This window comes from Hyposmocoma kahamanoa, unplaced genomic scaffold (genome assembly GCF_003589595.1).
Source record: "Hyposmocoma kahamanoa isolate Upper Pololo Valley unplaced genomic scaffold, ASM358959v1 87, whole genome shotgun sequence".
Taxonomy (NCBI): domain Eukaryota; kingdom Metazoa; phylum Arthropoda; class Insecta; order Lepidoptera; family Cosmopterigidae; genus Hyposmocoma; species Hyposmocoma kahamanoa.
Window position 1 is genome coordinate 10202332 of NW_020654422.1, and position 26850 is coordinate 10229181.

The 26850-nt window shown below is 36.9% G+C and overlaps 2 protein-coding genes across 4 annotated transcripts; one reads left to right on the forward strand and one right to left on the reverse strand.

Annotated features, from left to right (window-relative positions):
* Positions 1-238: 238 nt before the first annotated feature.
* On the forward strand, positions 239-6507 carry LOC113235136 (branched-chain-amino-acid aminotransferase, cytosolic). The gene is made up of 8 exons (XM_026470730.1): positions 239-654; positions 1077-1280; positions 1569-1778; positions 2072-2302; positions 3381-3564; positions 4396-4518; positions 5236-5390; positions 5667-6507. The coding sequence occupies exons 1-8, from the start codon at positions 634-636 to the stop codon at positions 5853-5855; spliced, it is 1317 nt and encodes a 438-aa protein (XP_026326515.1). The 5' UTR covers positions 239-633; the 3' UTR covers positions 5856-6507.
* Positions 6440-25017, reverse strand: LOC113235135 (intraflagellar transport protein 88 homolog). Of its 3 annotated transcripts, none has more exons than XM_026470727.1 (19): positions 24781-25017; positions 21607-21749; positions 21363-21492; positions 21040-21144; positions 19880-19993; positions 19671-19774; positions 19483-19592; positions 19268-19386; positions 18824-18975; positions 18057-18291; positions 17412-17607; positions 15443-15614; positions 13402-13504; positions 12810-12923; positions 11250-11358; positions 10432-10539; positions 8205-8273; positions 7920-7989; positions 6440-7188 (listed from the first exon to the last, which is right to left on the reverse strand). In XM_026470727.1, the coding sequence occupies exons 1-19, from the start codon at positions 24994-24996 to the stop codon at positions 7068-7070; spliced, it is 2490 nt and encodes an 829-aa protein (XP_026326512.1). In that variant the 5' UTR covers positions 24997-25017; the 3' UTR covers positions 6440-7067. The 3 variants fall into 3 exon arrangements, with proteins under 3 accessions (XP_026326512.1, XP_026326513.1, XP_026326514.1); XM_026470728.1 differs by lacking the exon at positions 24781-25017 and adding an exon at positions 21850-21907 and having other exon boundaries at positions 6443-7188; XM_026470729.1 differs by lacking the exon at positions 24781-25017 and adding an exon at positions 21850-21889 and having other exon boundaries at positions 6443-7188; positions 21607-21767.
* Positions 25018-26850: the final 1833 nt, after the last annotated feature.

The window sequence follows — 26850 nt, forward strand, 5'->3', positions numbered from 1 at the left end:
ATTAAAGTTCAATCAGTAAAAAAAGCTAATTTAATCTTTTAGACTTACATTGACTGAAAAGTCAATGTAAGTCTGACAAGTGTATTGATGCCATTATTGTATCATCAGTGGCAAAAAAGTAGGTACTAAAGTGTGGAATAATTGTTAATGTAAATTAGTGTCGTCGTGCGTAAATAAACTTATTCGCCAGTGAGTATTAACATATCTGTTTATAAGTGTAAGACTTGGACGCTCATTGACCTAATACAGGCGTTTCGGTCGACCCCGCCGCGGCGTGCGCCAGGAGTTGCGCAGTCTTCACTCACCCGTTCTGCTGCGCTCCTGCGCACTATATTCCGCCAAATAAATAACACACGTAATCTATTTTGATTAAGTTTTCGCGTTATCAACCAACGTTATAATTTGTGTTGATTACACACGTCATAGGGTCATCTTATCATTTGCTCTTGCTTTAAATGTTTGTGCTGTAGATCCAGTGGAGTCAGTTAAGTCTGAGCGAGTAACGAACGTACTAATTTGAATAGTGCCAGTAATTTATACGGTCCAATTTGGAGTAACCATATTAAAGGTGCTACTTTGTGAAAGCAACTGTTGTGTATCTGCTGTGATTGCTATATTAATCGTGATTACAAAATGCCTATTCGTCGAAGCCAGGTAAGATTTTGTCGCGCGTTATGTTAAGGTGTTTTATGTGGCTCATGTAAAGGAGCAAGATGGTGACTTCTGCTCTACTCATTTGGTACTTTTTGGATACTTTAACGTATCAAATAGGTATAGATGTTTACAATTAATAGTTACGAATTATAATTAGTAATTTTACATACATAATGATTTAGCGAAAAATTATCATTATTTAGTCGAATGTCACCGCTCGTTGTATTCAAGCCGTTGAAAATTCAAACGATCCTTTACAATCTAATATCACGACTGATCAAGTTACAATAATTATTCCTTCCTTTGCCGCGCTTCTATTTAAAAATAAATCTACGTATAGTGTTATACCACTTCTCAGCAGTGCCTTAGTACGCATATAACGCAGCAAATGGTGTTATTTAATTTAGCGTATAAATTTTCAGGTACAAGTGCTCGTGAAATGGATATTCGAAAATCAGCATAAGCTACAAGTGCAGACCGTACGCGCATGTAGTTCGTCGCTACGGTACAAGGAATTAGAGGAAAACTCGCAGATTGCCGAACATCTGCCATCATCTTCAGCCGCGGCCTTACGGCCTGCGTCGACACTGCCCCGAGTCAACACCACACCCGAACACACATTCAAGGTAGGCTCAAAATCACCTTATAAGAATCATCAGAAATATTTATTGAATGAACTGGTAAATAATTATGTATAAAGGAGAAGGAAAACCTCCTTAATTAATTAGAATGCGCAGTGTTTTTCAAACGTAACCTCGTTGATATCATTTCTTGAACCTTTATCTTGTTTGCATCGTTACTTGCTGTTTGTATATATCCAGTTAGCGTCATGATTAATGGAGCGCTGCGCCTATAGAACTGTCTTCATGACTTACGTCATGAGTGCAGTCCTTTAATAAGAACTATTGTTACAGCATGAAGACCTGCAAGTGCGACTTGCGGCACCATACCAGTTAAATCCGAAACCGGAGGTACAAGAACTGGGATTCGGTAAATTCTTCACAGACCATATGCTAAAAGTGACTTTCGACAAGCAGCTCGGCGGTTGGCAGAAACCAGAAATCAGTCCTTTCGAGAATCTGTCTATTCACCCCGCAGCAAAAGCTCTTCACTATGCCATACAAGTACGTTAGGATATTTACAGCCCTTATAATTATAATGCTCTCAATGAAATGGGTTTGTTCCTACGCATGTTATTATCAAAGTTAAAATGTAAATATAGGCGTGTTATCTCTTTATTATGTTAACAGCATTTCACTGAATGACAAATGAAGTGGATTTATTTGCTTACGATGTCCTTCATCGCCTTAATTAACATCAATAAAAAAAGAAATGTTTTCTCCTCGCTTTGTTATATTTTTTGAGATTGAATTCCGACACTTCGTTCTTCCCTTTAAATCGTACATTCCTATTACAGTTGTTCGAAGGATTAAAAGCATATCGGGGAGTGGATGACAAGATCCGGTTATTCCGACCAGAGCTGAACATGGATCGCATGAACTTGGCAGCTGAGAGATCCGGCCTTCCGACTTTTGATGGAGACGAGCTGATCAAATGCATGTGCCGACTAATTCAGATCGACCAGGAGTGGGTGCCCCATTCAGAAACCTCTACACTTTATATACGACCTACGTTAATTGCTACCGAGGTAAGATTTGCTGTTTTATATTGCAAATATGAATAAACTTTTATTAACAAATTGTGTACAAAAGTATGTTGAAAAATATGCAAAGATAACAAGGGCACATAATTTTATGATTGTAATAACACAAAAAAGCGAATTACTAAGTCAGAATCATTTATGACTCTGAAATTCAGTGCAAAAGCGTTGTCTTTAGCATTATATTTTATCAAACTGTTTTTACTAAATATTATAATTTAAATTCGCGAAATTGTCTAAAGCACTAAATGCGTTGCACTTACAGCTCAATGCTTTTAAAGCAGCTATTATAAAAGATTTTTTTTATACGTAACTATTAAAAATCAATGCACATAATGATTATAGATCAAAAAATTCTTATCAAAAACATATCGCTGCGCGAGACTTTACATAGAACGCAATAAAAAACCTAAATATTTGATAATCAGTAACAAATATTTTAATTATCATTACATTTTGCGATAACAAGATAAGTTTTATTCAGACTTTATCTTTTAGCAAAATGTTTACGGCAATATTAACAAAGAATTAAATAACTAGCTGTGGTATTGCAGTGACATATATTTTCGAACTAAATTGGTAAACAGATAGATTAAGCTATCTCTAAAGCTTTTTTATTTACTTCATGACTCTTAATTATTATGAGAACATGGCATCTCAGAGGTGGGTTATAATGTCAACGTTAAGCTCAATGCTGCGCCAAAAGCGCAGTGTAACTGCCACGAAATGAAATGGAAGCGCAGTATTGTATCGAAATAGTATATAGCATAAAGAACTTTATGTCCATTAAGTCACCTACACACTAGATACGAGCTAAGAAACAAGTTGCGCATGTTCCGAAATATTCTCGATAATTTCCACAGTTACTGTTTCATATCCAGTTCGGACTATATACAATTGACGTTAAGTTCATTATGCTATGTCCAAAAAAATTCGCTTCCGTTCCATTCCACATTCAATTGAACCTTTTATTTCCGTTCGATTCGATTATATAACTTAGTTTTTTTTATTTTTCTTTAACATGTAGAATATTTCTCACTAAGTAACTTTTATAATTTACTTGCAGCCAAGCTTCGGAATCATGGCGCCAGACACAGCCCTCCTGTTCGTAATCTTAAGCCCGGTTAGCTCCTATTACAAAACGGGTGCAGATGGCGCAGTCTCGATATACGCAGATCCCAACGTCGTCCGAGCCTTCCCCGGAGGCGTTGGCAACAGAAAAGTCGGATCTAATTACGGACCTACGATAAGTAAGATTATTTTAATGCTTCTGATATACTTTTGCATTGCTTTTTTCTACTGCGTATCTTCTTTTTGGATAGCAACACGCAAGTGTTGATTACAAACATTTTCATGTTTTATTTAAATTTTATCTTAGAAGGGTACATCGTCTTCATGGTGACTGGGCTTTCAAGATTTACGTGTAGTTGTACAGAAATCCTTAAAAACTACTCCTTTACTAGTAAGGTATACTCGTGCTTGTTTTGCTTTAATGAAATAAAGGACATTATTATAATAACGTTTCTGTACTTCGCTTATGGTGAACATCTTTTACTAAAAGAGAGAGAGAACCTCAATAAGCGCTAGTTTAAAGTTTAATGCATTATTATACATCACTTCTAAGACGCGATCTAATAATATCACAAAATATAAATTATTACATTTCTCAACAAAGTAATATAATAAAACAGATGTAAGGTAGTGTATGTTAATAATATTCAATTAAATATCTTATTTTATACTTAATGAATTATATAATTGAATTGATCACGAAATCGTAGTCTGGCAAGGTAATAGGAGCTACGCAAAGTAACGAAAAATAAATATGTAGCCATACCTTACGTCCATAGTTTTCCTTCACGTAACTACTACTTACTGTTTTCGGTGATCATGACAATTCTCAGCATAACACGAAATACTCTTTAGATCACTGTAATGAAAACAATTGATCAACCCACCTTACTTACGTGCCACTTCTGGTCACTGGACACTAGTCCACCAAACGCTTGCTTGCCCAATACTAGTTTGCTATTTAATTGAAAATTCGTATTTAATATTAATTTGGCATTTGTTTTATAAAGATACCACAGCAATGGCGTCAAAGTTGGGACACCACCAAGTACTATGGCTGTTTGGACCCGACCACGAGCTCACTGAAGTCGGAGCTATGAACATTTTCGCAGTGTATGTTAATGAACAAGGAGGTAAGAATATAATAAATGTTGCCGAGGCCTATTTGTACCTTATAACGTCCAAATTTGCAGAAACAGACAGACCATATTATTGTTATATTTGCGCGCCGTCCAATTTTGACCTACATTAAACTGATCTAAAAAACTTGACTCTAGACAAAGAATAACTGACAAAAGACAGCAGCAATCTCATCGTCTATAAACACGTCTAAGTAAATAATATGTTATTTATAAATAAATAAGGAAGTATCAACGATGCGATGTGGTGTACCTACACGCGTTTCTGTCGTGATATTTTCATAATTTTAATTGGTTTTAGCCGGAGACAGACATTAATAATAATGTATACAAAGATAGTGTTATTGGCCGATATTGTTATGTTATCTGTTTGACGTTATGACCCTGTGACCGGTAAATTCTCGTCTTACATTTATCTGAGGCAACATTCGGGGCCAGTAACATCAGGATTTTTTGTCTTATTTTTTTATACACCTGCAACCACAGATACGAAAAACAAAGTGTACGTTAATGGTCTTGAACACGAAATCCTCTCCGAAAAAGGAGTAGTTGCTATGCTAACCAGGTATAAAACTGTAATCCAGAAGACACAGAGGTATCTTTTAGGGTTATTCTTGAAAGCCATTCTATGATACATTTATGATACTTGTTTACACGCAAACAGCGAATGGCACGAATAAAATTGTAAAGCAGAAGCATGATTTGTTGCAGATAAACAATTAAGTACGCCGCCATTGAATGGCCTCATCCTGCCGGGCGTAACGCGCCGTTCAATCATTGAACTAGCTAGCCAATGGGAAGACCTTGTTGTCAAAGAAGAAGTATTGACTATGGGTCGAATTCTAGAACTCAATAAACAGGGACGAGTAAGTAACAGAACTAAATTATAACGATAAACATTTATTATCAACGGTATTACGGATTATCTGATATTATTCGATTAATTACTAAAACAATAAGCATTGCATGTAAAGAATTTGTTATTTTTTTATATTGGACTTTGGAAAAAAATATAATATATTATTAATAATAACTAATATTATTAATAACTAAAAATAAATATGCACTTGCATTTGTGTATCTGTTTAACCTGAAGAAGAAATGTTTATTTAAGTTAACCGTGACGCAATAATTTGTTGCAGCTATTGGAGATGTTTGGCGCAGGCACAGCAGTACTGATAAGTCCTATAAGCAGGATAGGCTTCCTAGAAAATAATATCGCCATACCCACCATGAAACAAGCGCAACCAGTGTACCAGCGAATAAAAGACACTCTTCTCGCCATACAATACGGTCATATAGAGCACCCCTTCTCTAAAATCGTATCATAGTGACTATATCTGCGTGTTCTGTGAACAACGCATGACTTTCAGTGATACTTGTGAATTATAATGTACATAAAGTGAAAATCAACGCGCCAAGAGACGCTTATAACATGATGCCACAATGGAGAATGTTTACTGACTTTCAGCTCGCAAAGAGCTGCGTGAACTGTAAATTAGGTAATTAAAGATAATTTTATGATAACGTTCAAGGTTGATGCGAAACTTTGGATAGATAAGTGGACTTAATGTTGTGCGTATTTTCCAAGTTTTTTAATTACTTTCCGTTTATATTTCCTTAATGGTGCTACCATTAAAATTAGCACGAGATGGCGACTGATGTATTTATTACCAAATATGGTGAATTGATCTCTGATTGATTACTTTTGGTGTTCCGTCTACTATATGCTACTATCCGCTGTTCAGTGAAAAGCGTGTAGCATAGTTACGGCCATTAACTTGTATATATTGTTTACCAACCATATTGTAAGAAAAAGTACAAAAACTAATTAGATTAGCTGACACCCTCTGTAAAACTAAATTAATATATTAGGTAATACGAATGTAAAAATATACCTTATGCATAGAAATACTCCTTATGATTTAATTGTAACAATAACAACCCATCCAAACGGATGGTGGCGACATAATGTTCGATGTTCAAAATAATTGCCACTGTTTCGATTGAATTTGTATTCTGTAGGGTTGAATATGGTTTATGTAACGTATATGTGATATTAAATTAAATTGTTTTCTACCACCTCTATATGTCTCTGGAATATAAAAACTAATAAGAACATCTCAAACTCTTAGAACAAACAATTAAATCGTTTGTCATTGGTCAAAGTACAAGTGTGTACATATTTCACGTCTGCTGTTTTCTAGTTTTTATCAGTATAAAAAGTTAAATATTTATTTACTTGAATATATTATTTACTTTCCTTGAACACTTTTTCTTTATCTCTCTACATTAGTTTCGTCCAATTATCCCTAATTGATATTGTGCCGTGACAGTACTTTTGAGGACAAATACCAAAAGGTCAATTACTGGACTAGACACCTAACAGTTCACAAAAAGAAACAGCTCAATACGAAAGGTAAAACATTTCGTTTCTACTAACAACCAGTATTCATGTATTGAGGTCAACGTCACGATAGATGTAAATGTTTTTATTTAACCGATAATCTGATAAAAGTCACGTAGTTGGCGTAATACTAATATTACTCAGGCGGTAATGGCAGATCTTCATCGAAATCGTCGATATTCTTCTTTTTGCCTGCCGACCTATGCAACGATCGGTTTACCTGCTGTACGCTATCTTGACTGCTGCTAACAGCGTATCTGTAAATAAGTTTAGGTAGTTATTAGGTATTTCAATGTGATAATGATCGCTGGTTTTGTATAGTAAATTCAAAGTCATTTATCTACTGCGCACTTACTGCAACAATCGGACATGTAAAATGTATGACAGTGAATGATTAATGAATGAAATTAATTAAAATATACAGACAGTTGACCTGTGACGTTACAAGCGACTGGCGTCGGTTTTGTGGTTTTCACCGGGAGGGACGAGTGTCTAGTGCGTAGCTTGCTTTTGTTAGAGGAAAAGGACAGAGGGCAACACATTATGCTGCGGAATTGGGTTGGCAAATGCCACACTTTGCCCGAGGCTACTGCGTAGCGCCATAGACGTAAAACGCAATTCCTTTTCGGGCAACATTTACATAAATGCAAAATGCTATGAAAATACGTAGTTGTTTCCATTGTTAACGTTTACGTCATTTCTGTTATAATAAGTTCAAATTTAAAAAAATATTATTAACAGGGTGTTACTTTAAATGTACAGCAAGTTTCAAAATTATGATGAATAAGTTTATTTTGGACGACTTGAAAGTTTAGTTTTTGTACTATTGAGTTGCGGTAGTCTGATCGACATTATATAACTAGGCATTTGCATGCTATTTAATATATGCGAAACATGTTTGTACTGGCACTCTCTTGTAACAAGTTATGTTATATCATGTTTTGAGCAAATAAACGAATTATTATTATTATTAAAATGCGTGACTCACGTAGCACTGGAGCGGCGACTAGCGGGTGTGAGCAGAGGCGCGGCGCTACCAACGCGGGAGTCGCGAGTTCCTGCGTGAAGTAACATCCCACGTCATTACCTCACATTTTATATTACCGCTGCATGCATTTCAAAAATAAATCTAATTACTATAATATATAATTATATTAATAATAAAATTAAATTATATCTTTAATCCCTTTCACTACTGTAGTGTCTGTTCTATTGTGTATATAATGTTTTGTTTCATTAGGCAATTCATGTTTACGTTGAGTCATAAGTTTACCTCTTATCTGGTCAACAGGCGACTGGCTGGCTCCGGATGATCCGCTGCCTATTGATGTTACAGACGACGCTGAAAATTGTGTTAGGATTTAGAATACAGAAAGATAATGTTTCGAAATAATTTATGTGTCCTTTGGATCAGTTGGTAAGAGCGAGAAGAGAATGATATTCAATAAAATAAATATCATTTGAATACTTATACACACACACACACACACACACACACACACACACACATATATATACTATATATATATATATATAATATAAATATATATATAAATATGAAGAGAGAGAGATATATATATATATATAACATATATATATATCTCTCTCTTCATAACACATTTAAGAGGTGGTAACAAATCCAAAGAGCATTTTTTGTTATTAATTAACAATTGAAAAAATGACGGGTTTTAATAGTAAAATTTTTTACATTAATTTTTTAATTAATTTTTAGTTTATGTATAATACGTTGTGCGTTTCTTGATTATTTGTTACCATTAAGCTGATGGCTCTGAGGCCCATGCTTTATAAATAAATAAATAATAATAATTATAAATTAACACACGCTTGTCACAATGTTACCTGATATTAAGTGATGATGCGATTGATGATGTGCGTTTGTCTTAAAATACCTAATACGCACGGCGTACTGCAAGTTTTGCGTAACTTCTTAAGGTAAAACAAGTTGTACTTAATGAAACAATAAACGAAAATAATTTATTTATATTGTTTTTAATTTTTCAAGTTTAAAATGAAGGTTTTTTAAGACGAGTACCGTGCCGTGTGGCTTAAGTATTGGGTACGAGATTTTAAGACCTAATTATATTTAATACAATATATTTAAACATTATTTGTTAACAATCACGCCAATAAACTCAAGCGAAAGCCAAACCAACGCTACAAAACAAAAAACCAAAGATATTGAATAAAAATATTGACAGTAGAGCGTTTGAGTAGCGTCACATTTCATATTATAGTTATTTTTGCCAAATGGCTCCGCCCTCGTATCTGTTATGTAAAATTTTGAGATATTATTTATGAAAAAAAAAATTAAGTTTTTATGAATTAATGTCATAAATATTGTTTGGGAACGAGGTGGCGAGTATAAGAAGCTTTTTTTTAATAACAAAAATACGATGTTCTTCTTTTGAAAGTCATATAGTTCTGTGTACAAAAAAAAATTAGAGGGAGTCAAGTCCGGACTATGTGCAGGATTGGTCACGAGCTCTATTTTTTCGGAGGCTAAAAATAATTTCGTGCGATGAAGTGTTGTACGACTTTTTCTAGGGCAGTGTGTAAACAAGTGGTCATGTACCGCTCATCATTAGCACACCAATTATCCTCTAATAGGGTAAGCAACATTTTTGAGCACTATTCAACACGAGTCCGTTTCTATTGTGGCGTCAGTTCCTGAGGGATCCGGTGACAACGGTGGTGAAATTTTTGTAACTTAATTCTTCGTGTAAATTTTTTTAGCTATGACTCATACAGATTTTCAGATGTCCTCGAATAATTTTATACGTGATACGTCGGTTTCCTTCAATAAGCTGTTTCACAGTGGCCATGTTTTCTCCGTTGGTCGCTGTTGAAGGACGGCCTTCACGAATCACATCATTCAGAGAAACCCATTCACGCTCAAATTCCGCATACCATCACCAGAGTACCTACATAAATGAGGTGTTTATTGCCCTCCTAAAAGCATTTCGAAGCCTAGCGGTATAATTTTGAAGAGAAAGAGCACTCTTAAAATCATAGAAAATTTACTACGCCCGACAATTATAAATGTCTATTAAAAAAATATATTTAAGCTTACTATTTCCCCCCATTTTTTCTTTTATAAATCTATTTAGGATCCTATGTTTAAAAAATACACCATTCGCAATTCAAATAGTTGTGCAAAGCCAACAGTGCACAAATTCAGCACTCAGTGTGCCCAATATAACTGCCTAGTGTTGGATAGCCCTAAATGTAATTTTTAGAAAACACACAAACAGTAGTACACATAGGATGGAAAGTGTTTCGTGCGAATGGGTGGTATATCAATGAAATAATGAAGGAGTGTTTCGGACTTTCTGAAAAACCTGCGCACACTCGAAACTAGACAAGAAGGCCACTTTCTATTTTCACATATTGCTCATTGTCCTTACCTTATTTAGTAAACCTATATAATATAAGGATGTTACCTTGTAGTTTTCGAATTTATTTGTTAAGTATGTAGGTACCTCTATCTTGTTGTTTGAGCCTCGCTTGCGCTCGTTGCAATTCGCGCGTCCAAGCACTTGTTTCTGATAATCCCTGATCTCCACATAGTTTAACTATCAGTTTTAAACCTAAAAAAACATTAATAAACCCCTTATTATACTAAGAAAATACGTTAAAAAACACATTACAACGGTGAGCTCATCTGTTAGAAGAGATCTCTCCCAGCTAAACCTAGCTGTGATGAAGAAAGTCCGCGGGACTAATTATTGTACATACTTAAATTTATTAAAATTTAAATGTAAATATAAATTATGATAATACAAATTTTATTTATTATTACAAATATATAATTATGATATAATAACGCACACACTCAACATATCCCCGCATTAGAGAAACCCTGTGTCGCGGGTGCCATGGACACACACATAGACAACCACAAATTACACCCAAACTCACGAGAGAAATAAATGTAGGCCATACAAATATTTCTCCTGCCCCGGGAATCGAAACTGGGACCTCTGCGTGGCAGTCCAGCTTGGTAACCGTTCGGCCACGGAGGCAGTTACACCTACGTAAACTTTGTATATGTAAATACATACATAAACACAATATATATTACAATGTAACCGAATTATTAGTTTATGTTATATTATTATTTAACATTACTGTGCGTAAAACTCCAAAAACGATTTTTATTGTGCTCTAATATAACGCCCTTAAAAAACTTCACATTCAAGAGTAAAATACAGTACATATTTACGTAAAACTTTGCAGATATTGAAATTAATCTTAAAATTTGGTTATTTAATGTAAACAATTCGTTACCAATGCTTACATTGAACATTGTCCGGGAATCGAGCGTTCATCTTCTTGAAAAGCGAAAGTGCGTCTTGGTATCGGCCACTTGCCCGTAAGCAGCTGCCCATCAAAAGGCCCCATTGAGGCTAATGAAAAGAAAAAAATTTTAACTATGCATAAAAATACAGGATATATCACGAAGAGTACGTTGTAATTGTACAGTTTAAATCCGCCTTCCTCTTTCCATAATCGGGAGACTAAACGTATGCTAGCGTTCCACTGATATTTCAAAGATTCGCACGAAGCGTTACGCCAGATAACAAATAAGTAATGAGAACGGACACTCTACGCCTCTCCCTGGCTTTAGATACCACATCACGCCCCGCACATTGACGGTCACATTGACTGAACGAGAACAAGGCTGTCGGCGAGCCGTTTTTGCGCTAAGACGGCTTTGATATTTGAATATAGTTTTCATTTATTCGTTACGAAATTTGTACGTTAATATATAACATCATTTTAAGTTACTATTTATAACGGTCGTGAATTGTGCTGTGTACGGCTGTTTATAATCATCTAAACGGGATAAAGAGAGGAGTTTCTTTCGTTTTTTGAAAGATGAAATGTAGTACGTAAATAAACTTATGTCTGAAACTCATTAAGTTATTGTTTTCTTTAGTGCAGAGTAATATATAATACAGATTTATTGTATCAATATAATAAGACGCCTTAACTTCGTGAGCTAGACAAGGGTTCTCGAATTTTCAATTTGTATTGCCGATAAATATCACGTAGTGAATATACCTAATTATTAACTAGGTAATGATAAAGTTGGACACGCAATGTCAAATACTTCGGTTACCTTTTTTAAAGGTAACTGTCCAAAGTGCTTTTAATATATTTTTTAAATAAATCTTCAATATTATTCTAGGAAATGAAACTATTTTTCCGGATTTAAATCGCGTATATTTGTTTTTTCAAACAAACCGACGTTTCGGGCCCTTTACAGGTCCCATGGTCACGGTTGACTGTGTCAAATGTCGATTTAAATCCGGAAAAATAGTTTCATTTCCTATGTGTAACAATCGCGAAAACCTAAGAACTCGAAATATTATTCTAGTTAGTAAATTAATGAAAAATATATTATATCGATATAAATACGTAATGAACATGTATAATTATTAGGATTCTAAATATATTAGAATTATAGATAACAGATTCGCGTTAGAATTTTCGCTATGTTGCCGCTCTGACCACGTAACGTAATAGTACGAGCATGTGATGGGTAACCCTGCCACTTCACGCACACATTTGCACGTGTGCAGATAGCGCCTTGCTGTATGTAGTAGTAGTAGGTAAATAATTTTCGACCGTGGATGGATTGTCCGGGGGGTCGATTTTATCGTCACTTTCCATCATGTGAGATAGAGGTCAAATGCGCATTTATAAAAATAATCTCTAAGAGGGGAAATGCAAAATTTGACATTTACTGACTGTATATGAAATTCCTTCATTTATGTTTTGTTTGGTAGACATTACAATTAATAAAATGAAGTCTAAACATGAAAAAAATATATATTTCTAAGGAGTACGTCACATTGTTAGGCTGCAAACGCGCGGCGCGGCGATAGTACTGCAAAGCCACGTCGGGTGGCGCCTCTCGCGCCAGCCACTCCAAAGCTGATAATTCACAGGGCCATACTGCTTCCACCTGGACATTAAAAACTTGAATAAATAAATAATATAAATAGTAAAGAATTCTTAAATATCATCGACAATCTGGAAACCAATGATCTTCTAATTTATTCAAATGTTATCTGGAACCTTTCTATGGTATTTTTAATTATTGTAACTATTTATTTGGTGTACAGTAAAGTGTTTACATACCAGTCTGTAAAGGCTAACAAGTTAAAGTCCATGTCCATAACACATCCTCATTACATCAGTTCACAATCAGCCATCGCTCTAAGCACTCATTCAAATCATCAATCTATCAAAATGTAATATTATTAGTAATCAAGTAATAAAATCTCCTTAATAGTAATCAAACTATAATTTTACAAGATTACGGAAACTTTTAAAATGAACCTATTTTTTCGGATCTAAATCGAAATAATAGTTTTATTTCCAATTTAGAACGACAGTTCATACATTGAACCCTAATTAGCACATGAGCGAAATCTACTTACATCTTGATAATGATGTTTTGCTGTTTGCATATCGCCCATTTCACTATGTAGCTGTGCCAGTGCGCACGTCACTCCCGCATCCCAACCACCGATCATGCTGTACCTAAATAACAAAGATACCTCCTTTGCATATAGCCCATACTCTTACCGTATACCTCCATAAATTAATTTCGTAACTTTAATCTGCCGTAGAACATAGGAAGCAGTTAAGGGATGTTTACGAAGTTCCAGTGTTTTGCCTAATTGCATAGCAGGCGAATAACGTGATTAGCGGGATGCTCATGGTGGTCGAATTCCAAATTGTAAGCCTGGGTTTTTTCCATAGTACCTATTAGTACTTATTATTTATTTAAATTTACATACAAAACAATACAAGAGGTGGATTTAATGCCATTAGGCATTCTCTACCGATCAAGCAGAGAGTTGGGTTCAGAATAATTAACATAATATAACAAGTTATGTCAAGTTAAGAACAAAGTATATAAAAAATTATGATATATAATTGACACACATAAATATATATAAATAATATATCCATATATAAACAATCCATACAGGGTGGTAAGAATTAATGGGATACGGAGGGGAACCATCTTACAGCGGTTACACCCGGCGACTATTAGCAGATGCAGGCGCTAATCGTCTACCTTTACAAACTACCAAACGCGCGATTGTAACGACTCTAAAGTGCTTAAGAGTTAATTTTACTAAAAGGAAACATCCTTTGACTTTTCTTAACATAAAGAACTGCATTCACAGATTTTTGAAAGGGTTACTTGAGCCGAGATTCGAACCAACTAAAAATGCAAAAAATAAACACTCACTATTTTATTTTACAATCGATAGGATCAACGAAAGAATTAAAATCGCTATGTAAAAAGTACAGGTCATACAATAAAAGACGTCCATGAAATATTAATAGTATAATACATAATATATAACAATGTTAGACAGTATGTACATACCATATTTGAAGCTAACACCGGAAAAATGGGGTAACCCATTTTTTTTTCTACAATGTTACTTTAAATGTTACGTTGTTGTGTTGTAGTTATAAGTTAATAATTATTTTATATTTGTATTGTGTATTCAAGTAAATATATAATTAACACATACATGAAATATTTTATTATTAACTTTTTATACAGGAAAGTAGCATCCATATATAAAATAATTATGTACCACTTAAAGTGTATGTATAATTGAAAGTAATATTGCAGAAAAATAATTTAAATGCGATTTACACCACTTTTGCGCCGATAGCCTCATTTAGTGTCAGTATTTACCCATGGGAAAAGAAATAAAGCATAACTATACAATAAAATAAACGTAATACATTTTTCATCACACTTGCTCGAAAATGGTACGATTACATGGTGGCTAACTTGACTATAATAAAATCCACGGGCCTTTTTTCTTTCCATTACATTTTTAAAATTTTTTTATTTAATTGTAGCACGACATATTTCCTTACATAGGTCATGTTCAAGTTCAAGGAATGAGGTTTTGTATGAAAAAAATTTTATTAAATTTGACCCACTTTTGCTGTTTTTTTGGAAATAAAATGATCCTTACTTGAAACTTGTCGATCAGCACTAAAAAAAATTGATAAATTTTATTCATTTATATGGACAACTTACACTTGACCAAATAATTGACTATGTCATTATATTTTTGTTCAATCGAAAGATAGTTTTTAGTAAAGTTAGTTGTTAGTTCTTTGTAAATTTATTGTTACCTCTAAAGTAGGCTAACTAAAGCCTCCCTACGAATGCTACATTAAATGTATAGGAGCGTTTAATGTTAAAATTTTGGAGATTCCTAGTTTTATTTTTAAAAAGTTATTGATGTCGATTTACTCATTGGGTAACGTACTTTCGATATCAGTTTAAAGTTTTTGGATATCTCTTATATTTATGGAATAATCGCCTGGGCACAATTAACGATTACAAAGTAAAAAAATACAGAACTCGATTTATTAAAACCCTCAGCCTTTGGCTTCGGGCTTCTAATAGGCCTTCGTTAATAATTTCTTATTTACCAATGATCGGTAGCGGATGGGTCGTGGCTATGTGCACGTGCGAGCCGCGCTAGACCCGCGGCAGCCAAACTGCGCAAAGTGGCACCTGCGCCCGCAGCGCCGCGCACTCGCGTCCACCGCGCCTCAGCTGCGTCTACTGAGATGTCATCGGCGCTCTTTTCTAGTGCTAGAGCTGTGCACAGAAGAATTACGATTTATTTTACAATGTTGCATTCTTAGTGCTAACAAACCATTGTTAGACAATAAATAACAATTATATATAATAATAATAACAACGCAACACACTCATAGCCCCGCACTAGGAAAAACCTGTGTTGCGGGTGCCATGGCCACACTCTACACTCAAACTCACGAGAGAAATAAACGCTGGCTACACACACACACATTTCTCCCGGCCCGGGAATCGAACCCAGGACCTCTGCGCGGCAGTCCGGCACGGTAACCGTTCGGCCACGGAGGCAGTTATTGCCAAATAATTGTATCTATTAACAATTTTGGCTGAAAAGTTAATAGTGAATAATTATACATAATTAAAGACAAAATGACAAGCCAAGAAGACAAAATGTGTTAAATTTGAATTACCTAACGTAAAATCGACTAGTTGAAGCATCGAAATAAACGGAGAAAAGTTAGAGTTTGTTAATAAAGCAGTGTCTTGGGAGTGACCTTAGATAGTAAACTTTAATGGTTTCCACATATATCTTCCCTGGCCAGCAGATTAAGCTCCGCTGCATACGTGAGCTTACCGATGTTAGTACTGCTAGACTAGTTTACTTTAGTTACTTCCATAGTATAATATCCTACGGGATTCTCATGCGGGGTAAAGCGGCAGATATTCAAACTTATATTTATATTTGTATTTGTATTGCACAAACGAGCAATTCGTTCTGTGTACCATCTAGGCTCTCGGGTTTCTCTCAGAGAAAAGTTTAAGGAGACTGGTATCATGACTGTGGCATCACAGTACATTTACTCAAATATTTTTTATATGCCCGTAAAAATATACATAATTTCAATAAGAAAGAAGATATCCATCCTTAGATATCCAACCTTAGAGCCAAACTCATGGTACCACGATTTCGTTTAACCAAGGTAAACGACTCTTTTATGGGGAACTGTATACGTTTTTACAATAAGATTCCGGAGCATATATTAAGTTTATCATTTCCTAAGTTTAAAAACTACATTAAAAATATTTTGATCTAAAAATACATATTACAAACTTGAAGACTACGTGTTAGACAAAGATGTATGGAAAGACGCCACGGCTCCAGAATCCACACAAATTTGACTCAAAGTGTATTCCATAGCATTTAAGTTTATTTGAAAAGAGCAATCCCTAGAGTTTCTTGCTCGTTCTTCTCAGGGAAGTCAGCGTAGTGAACGAGCAGTAGCTTAATGTAATGTAAATGTGACGTTTTCAAGTGTAAATCTATTTTACCTATGGAATAAAATGATCTTTGACTTTGAATTTGATTGTTAAGAGCTGCTAAGTTTTTGTGTTCAAACTCGCAAATACCAATTTCTACCAAGTTGCAGGTCACATGAATAATTTACAAATAACTTTGAACATAATGCGTGTGTTCATATACGTGTTATAGAACTTTTCACGTTTCTTTATTTAGAAATTTATGATTTAGATAAAATAGTTTATAGGAGTCTTTTCACTTCCATAGATGAATTTCGAAAATGTCTGTCTTACAACTACTTATGTGCCAAGTTTTATTAAAATCTGTTAACGGAAAGTGGGTGAAGTTGAATAAACTATAGGAGGCGGAATATTGTCTTGAAATTTAAATGGGTTCACTACTAAGGTATCCCCTATCCAACAGAAAAATAATTATCGAAGTTTACAAGGAACACATTGAAATTGAGAACATCCTTTTTTATGAAATCGATTTAAAACGGTAACAAATTGTTACTTTAATGTATTCAGGCGTATTTCAAAGTTTGAGTTGACGAAATATACCAAGATCGTGCATAGCGACCAAATCGGCAGGATCAAGGTGGCTAGCAGCAGCGAGTTGCTGTGCCGCGACTTGCCAGGCGGAGGCGTCACCGGCCGCAGCGCTAGACAGAGCTGCTGTGACTCTAGCGGCACATGAATACGGGTCATCTCGCGCGGCCGCTTCGCTTAGTGCTCTCGCTTCAGTAAAATTGCCCAACTGTAATAAACGCATTACATGTTATACACGTTTTTTAAAACTTATACCACAAGATTCGTAGTATTTGCTTTTTCTGTCGTTATAGTATGTATGTGAAAGTATTTTACAAGTCATTGAAAACATCGACTCTTGTTAACAATACAGATTACAAGACTAAATGTAATATATAGTATGTACAATTGATTTATTAAATTTATCTGTGTATTTATTGAGTATAGTATATTTCATTTCTTTACTTATCTATTTTTAGTGCTACCCCAAAAACCAACTTTCCTCTCAGATTTTCAAAGGTTAGTTGGAAGAAATCTCTTTATGGGATAAGCTCGCCTTTGTACACAAATATTTAAATTGTTTCTGAAAATTTTCATTCAATTCAATCTGAAAGTTACTTTGTGGTACAATAAAGTGTTTAAATAAATAAATAAATATGCAAGAACTGTAAAACTTACCGCATAAGCAACAAAAGCAGCATCGGCATTAGCCTCAGCCCTCAGTACGATATCATTGGGATGAGCGCGCGCCACAGCTTTTAGTCGTTGCAACGCTCTCTGTCCGCCGGCGGAAGGTGGACGGGCCCCGCCACCCAAAGCCCGCAGCGCTGCCAAGGCACCGCCCAACTCTAATCGGGCCCCAGCGCCGCCGCCAGAATATCCTCTTAAAGCTTCCACGCACCATGACATGCCTCTGGTGGAATCATAAACTCATATATATAAGCAAGCTTTCGTGATATATTTAAAAAACATATATTAATAAAGATACAGGTTCTCATTTTAAAATAGAAAACTTGTTTTTTTTAAGGCATTCCTAAAATTAAGTTTATCACATTAATGGACACATCATCCTTTAAGCGTTAAACACACACACGACAAGACAACGAGTGCGAGCGCGTGCGCTAGTCCCGCGCCCGCGCTCGGTGTGTTGTCGTCGTATAAATAAATAATACACAGAATCAGACCCGCCGCGGTCCCGACTCGACCCGCGCCCGACTCAAGCCCGACCCGCACCCGCACTCTGTGTTTAACGCTTTAAACTTTCGCTAGTAACACTATACAGTATAATATCAGCTATGAAGTGACGATCTGCGAAACGCTGCTGGTAGCAGATGGACGCGACAAGCTGAGGACCGGGCGAAATGGCGGACAATAGGCGAGGCCTATGTCCAGCAGTGAGCTGCGATAGGCTGATGATGATGATTATGTCGTTAAAAAGTTGTTACCCAGACTCGTCATCCCGACTAGAAGGCCTCACCAGCGCAGCGGCGGCAAGCGCTAAGCAACGCTCGGCATCAGCAGCCGCACGACGCGACCATCGCGATAAACGATCTGCACGAATCACGTCCCGTAACACGCATTCATAAGGATCGTTCTCCTGTAGGTAGGTATGTGATATTTAGTACAATTATCACTAGATACCGGTTTTTAACCACGGCCATATGACTTACAAAAGCTAAACCGTGTGAAAAACCTGTAAATATTGATAATAAGCGATGATAATATCTTACAATGCTTAATATATAAACTCACTAGTCTCCGTCAGGATCAGTTTCCTAACACAATAATTTTAAATATTGTTTCAATTGATTAAGAATACTATTTTGGTATTTCAATAAAGGCTGTATTTTCTATACAAATAATATACATAGGAGTAATAAATAACTTACGTCATCAATAGTTATGTCCTGATGATGCATTGGTGGATCAACATCTAACATCGCATGAAAAGCTGCTTTGCCTCCTTCGGCGTCGTTCAGTGCTACAGAACACAATACAAGGTGCAAGCCTGTAATACACGAATAATAAGAATGTAAGTTATGTTCCTGCACGCAGAAACTTTGAATATTGGTAGGTAATATATTAATTGAAACTTGGATCGAACCTGTTTGAAAATCTCCCTGTTCCTGCATGATATGCTGAAAATTTGTGACTGCGTCGCGGAATTTACCCATACGGACCAAGAGAAGACCAATATTATGCATCACTTTCATTCTACAAGAAGTACAGTGATTATGCATTGTTACACATTTAAAAAGACATTTTGCCGCAGTTAATGTAATTAGATTTTACCTCAAATCTTTTTCAGCAGTTGGTGTTTGATCTAGCGCCATTCTATACAGCTTCAATGCTTTTGGGTGTTCTCCCATTTTGAAATAAATATTTCCCATATTAACCTGCAAACAAAAGCATTGTTAGGTCCGTACAAAAACTGCCTATAAATCAGCAGTAGTTCCAAAAAATAAACAAATGAATAATTATTTAAAATTTTATTTGCTTACTTTCAATCTATTAGCGTGAGGGAAAAGTTTGTTTCTTGTTAGTAATTGATAGGTATTTAGTGCTTCAGTGTACATTTCGTTGACAGCATACTGTCCTGCTAAATTACACAGGACCTGTAATATCAGAAACCTTATATGGCTTTGATTAACTTTTGCCCTTTTCTTAAGGCAACGACCTCCCATAATTAAAAACTGTACACTTGGCGAATCTGACATAATTTCTAAATAGAAACAGTCACGCCTGCTTTTTCGGGATCTAATCGAACCCTCTTGGTTTTTCTTTTGGCGTCATGGATAACGGATGTTGGTCTATCTATAATGAATCCATTCCACGTTTTATCTTCTACGTTTATTATTAAACAAAATATTACGTATTTATTTATTAGAGTTGCACAGAATATTCGGTTACTATTCGGTATTCGGTCAAAAAGGGGCGATTGTGGTCCAATCGAAATTCGACGAAAAACGAAGGTCGATAACGTAGGTAATCGCGACACGGGGTTGAGATGGGCGAAGGTGGAGATGGGCGAGACATTTGGCTAAACGAGAAGACGGACGATGGACCAAAGCAGTCACGGAATGGTGACCAAGAGGAGAAAAAAGGGCAGTGGGCAGACCACCGGCGGCCCGATGGTCTGACGATATCGTCAGATTTGCGGGATCGCCCTGGAAGCGGATGGCGCAGGACCGTAACAGTTGGCGCAATAAAGAAAAGGCCTTATAAACAGCAGTGGGTTGATGTTGGCTGAATGGTCAGCCAATTAAAATAGCAACAAATCAACATCATCATGGGATTGTTGGGATGGGAGTGGGAATGTTGTTGCTATTTTATTTTGTTTATTTTATAAGAAATAAGAAAAAAATGCAGTAAATTATCATAAGAATGCACAATCATTCGCTTATTTATCTACAAGACAAATAAATGTAATTAAATAAGTTATTTTTCTGAAAAATAAAAAATACAACATAAAATTAGTGTAACGAATCAAATGTAAACTAAATATTTATTACGTAGTTAAGTGACGACTATTTAGTCGTGCACGCTAACAAAATCAACCAAGTATATATTCGACTAGTCTAATCTTCGGCCTCTGGCCGAATATACTCTTCCTTGCAACACTAGTATTTATATCTCAATCTATATATTGTTTCACACTCACAGCAAAAGTAAGATCCAAATTATGGGAGTCTCCGAGATTTGCTTGTTCTTGCATACGAATAAGTTGTCGTTCTAGTGTCGACGCCTCTTGTGCCTTTGCCAGTGCCTGAAATAAAACATGTTTACATTTAAGGTCCAAAATACATAATATTTTAAAGAAAGTATGCATTAGGTGTTGCTAACTAGAATCAAATGTGCATTTATAAATGATATCACTGCGATCAATAATATAAGCTTGGTGCTTGGTCGGATTTGAAAGGACAAACGAACATGTGTGATATGCAATAAATAAATAAATAAATATAAATGAATTAGCCATAATACTTGTCCTAAGTCATATTCTTTTTTGGCAGCACTGGAGTCATCGTCAGGGTCAGGACGAGAGCTCAACATGCAAGATTCCTCCACTAACGCCATAATACGTAACTCCATCTGCTTCACGCGGTCTTCAACACTGCAAACAAAAATACGTTTTGATCTTTTCAGAATTTCTAACAAAAGGCACATTACTCGACGGCCTTTAAACACGTTAAATGAGTTGACTAGTTTTTGAGGTTTATTGAGTTACCTGTCTTCCTTCTTTTCTTCTCGACTAGGAGTATCACGCGAAGCGGAAGTATAGCCCGCAGCGCGTACTGCAGTGACGGGTCTGGCGGCTGCAGTACCAGCCCTTGAACTACGCGGCATGCTCACTGTGCCTAGTCGTAACATCTGTTAAGGAAAACAGCACTTTGCTTCAGTGTGAACATTACAATGCTAACGTAAAGTAGAGATAGCAATCGCAGTGTTCCTATTCAAATATTATATATACCTATATATAATATTTACAAAACCAAAAAGAGCAAGCCCTGAAGTTTTTCGACGGGGATCGGTGTGTAATTTGCTTGCTCATGATATAAAGAGATTAAAAAATAAATATTATGTACAATACTATTTCCTAAACTCCTAAGTAGTCAATCGAGTTTTACGGAAAATTAAAATATAATTATTACACAGAAATTGTAATTTTTTTTTATTCCTGCTATTGTTATTGTATAACACATGCTATTTGTCTCTTATAACTTCTAGAACAGACAGTGCATTGTGTTGCCATTTATGGGTAAGTGCATGTTTATTTTGCGATTTGAAAATCTATTTTAGACAAAATTTTATATATCACCATTCATTACAATTATATCCATCAGAGTAGTTCAAGTCCCAATACGTAATATTATATCTATTTGACCTTTATACTTCATACACATTATAATATCTCTCTCTCTCACCTGAGCGTTGTCCCGGTTGCGTCCTCAGCAGGGTTGCTGCGGAGCCCGGGGTCCGCTTTCCTACTTTTTCTCCTCCACTTTGCACGGTCTTCGGCATCCTTAGTGGTGAGACCATTGGTACGCATATCACCCTTGGCGACGTCAAGCCAGCACTTCTTGGGTCTGCCCCTTCTACCGGGGCCCGGCGGAGGTGGCATAGCCAGACATTTGTTTCCCACGTAGCATGCCGGTTTCCGTAAGATGTGGCCGTACCAACGTAGGCGGCTTTCTTGCAGTTTATCTGCAATGTCACGGACATGAAGGCTGCCGCGGATGCGGGAGTTTCTGACACGGTCTTTCCGTGAAACTCCACACATCCAACGCAGCATCTTCATTTCCGTGACACGCAGCTCCTGCTTATGACGCTCAAGTACGGGCCACGTTTCACTGCCATATAAACGGACAGGTCTAATGATGGATTTATAGACCTGTCCTTTCAGCCTAACCGGCATCTTGGGGTCACAAATTACACCAGTCACCTCACGCCACTTTGCCCAAGCGGCTGCGATTCGGGCTCTGACGTCGCAGTCGATGTCTCCGGACGCGCTAAGTACAGATCCCAAGTATTTAAACTGGCCCGTAGGCTCGACCGCGTCTTCGCCTATGCGTACGGGTAGGGGATCTGTAGCGTTGCAGACCATGTACTCAGTCTTCGCCACATTTAGTCTCAGACCGCCGTTCTCAAGCGACTCCTTCCACACATTCACTCGTTGTACCAGTCTCCCTCTATCCGCATCCGCCAGCGCGATATCGTCAGCGTACATAAGCATCCACGGGGGTTGCTCATGCGTGTCTCGGATGGAGCTTGAGACCTCGTCTAATATCACGCTGAACAGATAGGGACTGAGAACTGAGCCCTGGTGAACTCCGACTGTGACAGGGAAGGGTTTAGTGTCACCAACAGCAGTCCTAACCATGGAATCGGAATCGCGGTACATGTCTCGGATGATGTCAATATAAGCTTCTGGTACCCCTTTAGATCTCAGTGCCCACCAGATCATTACACGGGGGATACAGTCGAAGGCCTTCTGCATGTCAAGAAACATGAAATGCAGAGGCGTATTCTTCAATCTGTATTTCTCCATGATGACCCTTAGGGCAAAAACAGGATCCATGGTCCCAAGACCAGGCCGAAACCCATATTGACCCTCCGAGACAGCACTCTCCTGTCGGATCCGAGAGTCTATTATACGCTCGAAGAGCTTCATGGTGTGGGACATGACCTTTATGCCCCGATAATCGCCACACTCCTGCACCGATCCCTTCCCTTTGAAGACTGGAGTGATAATACTCAGTCTCCATTGGTTAGGGATTTTACCGGTGAGGAGCACGCGATTAAAGAGGCCGGTAAGGATGCCCACACCACGGGGACCCATTGCCTTCCAGGCCTCGATGGGAACCCCATCGGATCCGACAGCTTTCCGATTCTTCATGCGACGAAGAGCCAAGTGGACTTCCTCAGGCGTTACCGGTCGCACTAGTCCCTGATTCGGAGGGAGGACCGGTGGCTGCACCTCTCTGTGCTGCTGATTCAGCAGCTCGTGGAAATATGAGCGCCGTCTCTCCTTCACCGCGTCGACCTCGCATATAAGGTTGCCATGAGGGTCTTTAATGCAGCGACACTTGGAAATATCTTGTGCCGCTAAGACCCTCGAACGTGCCAGCTTAAAGATAAGCTTCTGCCCCTCAGACGATTCCAACTTGTCATACAACGGCTGCAATTGGTCCCGTCTGGCTCTGGCTACAGCTTTCTTAGCGGCACGTTTGGCATCCCTATATGCGTCGCGGTCTTCAGAAGATTCGGACGCTTGCCACGTTTTGAAGAGGGCTTTCTTCACCCTCACCTCCCTCTGGACTGTGTCGTTCCACCACCAAGTTTCTTTGTCACATTTGCGACCACCCTTGGACAAGCCCAGCACCGCTTTCGCCGCCTCAGATATGGCAGCCTGAATGTTGTCCCAGTGGTTCTGGACTAGATCACCTTCAGTGTCGGCGCATTTATCGCCGATCGCTGAGATGAACTCCTGGGTCGTGGTACTATCAAGCCGCCACCATTTGATTTGGCGTAGGCAGCGCTCAGCGGGCTTGTCGGCCGGCTTTACGCAGAGATCCATGACAAGAAGACGGTGTTGCGCAGTGAGACTCTCACCTGGTATGACCTTGCAGTTGGCCATTATAATATACTATATATAATAGACATTATAATATCATATTAATGTAATTATATGATATGATACGATATATCATAGGTCCCAAGTTCGATTCCCGGACCGGGAGAAATATTTGTATGGCCTACATTTATCTCTCTTGAGTTTGCGTGTAATTTGTGTTTATCTACGTGTGTCCATGGCACCCGCGACACAAGGTTTCCCTAGTGCGGGGCTATGTTGAGTGTGTGTTATTATTATTATACAGATCCATACAACAAAAACCCTTACCCCTGTACCCGTACGGCTAGGCACTTTCCTTCCAATGCCAGCAGTTCTCAAAGTTTCTTGAAACTCCTGGTCTTCCCTCAAGTTCCTTGTATCTAAAGCAGGTGCGACTTCATTAAACCCTGTGTAAAGATCATCTTCGTCATCTATGACCATGGCAGTCCGTGGTTTTGCATTCGTTCCTAAACGAGATGCACTGTAATAACGTGAACTTAACATTTTGTTACGATTATTACGCGTTACAAATTAAAAGGTGTGTAGAAATAAATTCGAAGTCTCAGGCTTGTTGTGACGCGGTAACCATGGTAACCGAACTGACATGCCTTAGTATATACAGCTCTTAGACTATGATACAGCTTGATGAATAAGGTTAATCTATATCAAAATTTGTAAAGGGAGATTGCGTGATTAGTCAAAGATATATTATATCATATTGTCACTCGTCTTTTATTTCCTGTAACTATTCGTTCACTTCAGCAAAAAGATAAGAACGTTAACTACGAAAGTAATAAATACTAAATATAATACTCAAAAATAATGAAATAATAAAATCAGATTTTTACGGTCAATGTTTATTACATAATCACTAATATTCATACAATCAAGTCCTTCTCAATATCGTCACACCAATGAAACAATTATTAGTTATAGCTTAATTAAAACAACTGACTGAAATCGACATCACAATTAAGTCACCCGGTACTAATGAATGGACAGTTCTACTGGAAGACACTTAAACTGCAGACTGCATGTGATGCGAGTCAATATCTGTTTTGAATAAACTAACTTACTAATAACACTAAATCTATGAAACAGATTTCATAATAAAAAGAATTACATCACTTCCCGACGCCTACTCCTTCATCTTCTCCTTCACATGGACGCTCATTCAAAATATCGTGTATAAAAATAAAACGATCTCAAACTTGTGTCCCCGTCGAAAGTAATTGCCAAATTTTTATGTACGCTTTGTACGACAAATTCAATATTCAGTGACTAAATTCCTAATCTGTCTTTTTTTAATAAGCCTATTGTGTCCCACTGCTGAAAAAAGGCCAGCGACGACGAGGCAGATCAAAAAGGAGATGGTGGATTTACTTTTTTCCTTTTTTATGGGGAACTGTATACATATACATAATACAACAAGATTCCGGAGCATATATTAAAATTATCATTTCCTAAGTTTAAAAGTATTTTAAATAAAAAATCACATTACTAAATTGAAGACTACTCGATGTATGGAAAGACGACACGGGTCTAGATTCCACACAAAATTGATTCAAAGTGTTATTCCATAGCATTTAAGTTTATTTGAAAAGAGCAATCCCTAGAATTTCTTGCTCGTTCTTCTCAGGAAAGTCAGCTTAGTGAACGAGCAGTAGCTTAAAATACGACGTTTCTCAAGTGTAAAACCTATGGAGTAAATGATTCTTTGACTTTGACCCCGACATGCAGCTGTGGAAGTTCAAAGGAGAGGCCTTTGCCCAAAAGTGGGACACAATCTATCTTAAATTGATAAATAATTTTAACAATGAGAAAGTTATACGTGACCCTAAAAGACTAGTAAGAAATGCAAGTATTATTTTTTTGTACACTTTTCACTTATCATTAAGGTAACACCAGATAAAAATAATAGAAAACTCTAGTCTCTATTAACGGGGATATGACTTAGATGTTAACAATCCATAGTTATATTTAGCATAATCGACATAAATTTATTTAAATTACATTAACAAAGTCACTGACATGATGACAGATTCATACGTTGTTTCCAGCCACTTGGCTGCTTTGCTTCTGATGTGTGAGCTGTATACTTGCACAATGTAGTTTGCTATTTTTATTATTACTAAAAATTGTAGCTCAACATTTAAGAAGGTGAAGCTTGAAGGCAATATATCACAAACTTTTTTTAAAGCATTGGAAGCCAAAATACTAATGTAAACAAAACGCAATGCAAAACAATGTGTATATTTAACCGACTTCAAAAATAGGAGGAGGTTCTCAATTCGACTGTATGTTTTTTTGTATGTGTTATGCGATAACTCCGGTATTTGTGAACCGATTTTCATGATT